Below are 1,704 nucleotides of genomic sequence, written 5' to 3' on the forward strand. Positions count from 1 at the left end.
TTGCTTAGTCCAATGCAGATAGGTTTCTCTGAAGAAACCCTTTGAGGCTGTGCTCCAGGCCAGTACCTAAGTTGAATTCTAGATTCCAAGACATCAGACAAAAATCATACAAAAACATCAGTAGGGTAGATGTCAGGTAGAGTGTCCCAGATTCCAATGCTGCCCTTCTCCCACCCACCACACCAACATATTTAGAGCTATTGTAAGTACTGAGATACCATGCTGCCCTTCCCCAGATTCAGGATGAATACTCCAGCAATACTATTGTCTAACCAGGAGTAACTGGGAACAACACAAGTTGTTGCTGTTGTAAGACAGTGTAGGTCATAGCTGACTAAGTCTTAATGACTACTTAAGTCATTTGAGAGAGAGGGCCAAGAAAACACTCTTTGCAGAAGCCAGGGAGTGGAATGCTTCAGCCACCAAGTGAGGATGTGACTCCACCATTGACTTCCACTCTGAGGTCTCAGAGACCTCAGAAGCATGAAATGCAATAAAATCAAGGGACTGAGTCTTCAACTGCTCTGTGCTGTGGAGGTCAGCCAGGATGAGAGTTTGTGCAGCATTCTCCACAGACAGATTCCTGCAGAGGGCATCCTCACACAGGACCTTCAAGCCCTCCAGGCCATACTTGTCAGCAGCTGCCAGCACACCACTGGCCAGGGAATAGCTGTGGAGATGTGGAGCCTTCCCCGTGTAGATGAAGCCCATCATTTCCCTGAAGACTTGAGGATCCAGGTCATGAATCTCAACGTGGTTCTTTAAGCTCTTCTCCATTTCATGCTCAAACATGGCTCTGAAAACTGGAGATCGAGCTGCTAGGATGGCCTTGTGAGCCCTGAATTCTTGGCCAGCTACCAACAGGCAGCAGTCTGTGAAGAGGGAATTCTTCCACAGTTCCCCTAGGTCATCTGGCAATGTGCACCTTGGAATATTGATTGGTGGTCTTGTGTTCTGTCCAGAAATGCTGAAGGAGCCTTGGACCATGCTCACCTCACAGAGGAGGGTAAGTTTGTCATCCAATAATAGTGACTCAGTTTGAGACAAGAGGAAATCTAGAAGGATGAACTTTTTGAATTCAAAGGCTTGGTGTGGCAGTAAACTATAGACACATGGGCTCATTGCATTATTGCATTTGTCCCCCATGGCAGTTAAGATACAAACACGGAACTTTACCAAAACTGGGCTTTTTTCACAGCTGACCAACATCAGGTAAAGAGACAGGTAACCTTTGCTTTCTTCATCAACCCCGTTTGGGTATACTCTCAAACACCATTCCACTTTGTCATTGGCCTCTGATGAGAACGTTGGGCTTGTAATATATTCCTCCATTCCTTCAACGAGAAAAGAGAAGTTGCTAATGGTCCACCTGTAGCAGAAGTTTCGGTCACTACTCGGTGTGTAGACCCAGCTCTTGGTTTCCAGGTGCCCCAACATTTCTGGTTGACGTACTTTGGATATAAAACTAAAACTTGAAAAGAAGAAATATAAATCATTTACTCTTTACCATATAAAATACAGTTAGAGATACTTTTCAGATTTGTTTTAATTTCTCCTAAGCTGCCCCTTCTGTGATGTTGAAAACTTCTGTCACTCTAAAATTTTCTGTTAGACTTTAGTATTAGTTTTAGAGAAAACAATCCAGGCCCCCTGTGGTTCTCTCTCTCTCTCTCTCTCTCTCTCTCTCTCTCTCTCTCTCTCTCT

The 1,704-nt window shown here is 44.6% G+C and overlaps 1 protein-coding gene across 1 annotated transcript; it reads right to left on the reverse strand.

Annotated features, from left to right (window-relative positions):
• Window positions 1-357: 357 nt before the first annotated feature.
• Window positions 358-1,437, reverse strand: LOC114616393 (TD and POZ domain-containing protein 4-like). The gene has a single exon (XM_028761863.1). The coding sequence runs from the start codon at window positions 1,435-1,437 to the stop codon at window positions 358-360; it is 1,080 nt and encodes a 359-aa protein (XP_028617696.1).
• Between the last annotated feature and the right edge of the window lie 267 nt (window positions 1,438-1,704).

Source organism: Grammomys surdaster, unplaced genomic scaffold (assembly GCF_004785775.1).
Source record: "Grammomys surdaster isolate TR1022 unplaced genomic scaffold, NIH_TR_1.0 319241, whole genome shotgun sequence".
NCBI classification, from domain to species: domain Eukaryota; kingdom Metazoa; phylum Chordata; class Mammalia; order Rodentia; family Muridae; genus Grammomys; species Grammomys surdaster.

What these genes read in the sequence shown, in the direction of transcription:
- LOC114616393 (XM_028761863.1), bottom strand. Translation starts at nt 1,437, where the DNA reads ATGTTGGGGCACCTGGAAACCAAGAGCTGGGTCTACACACCGAGTAGT.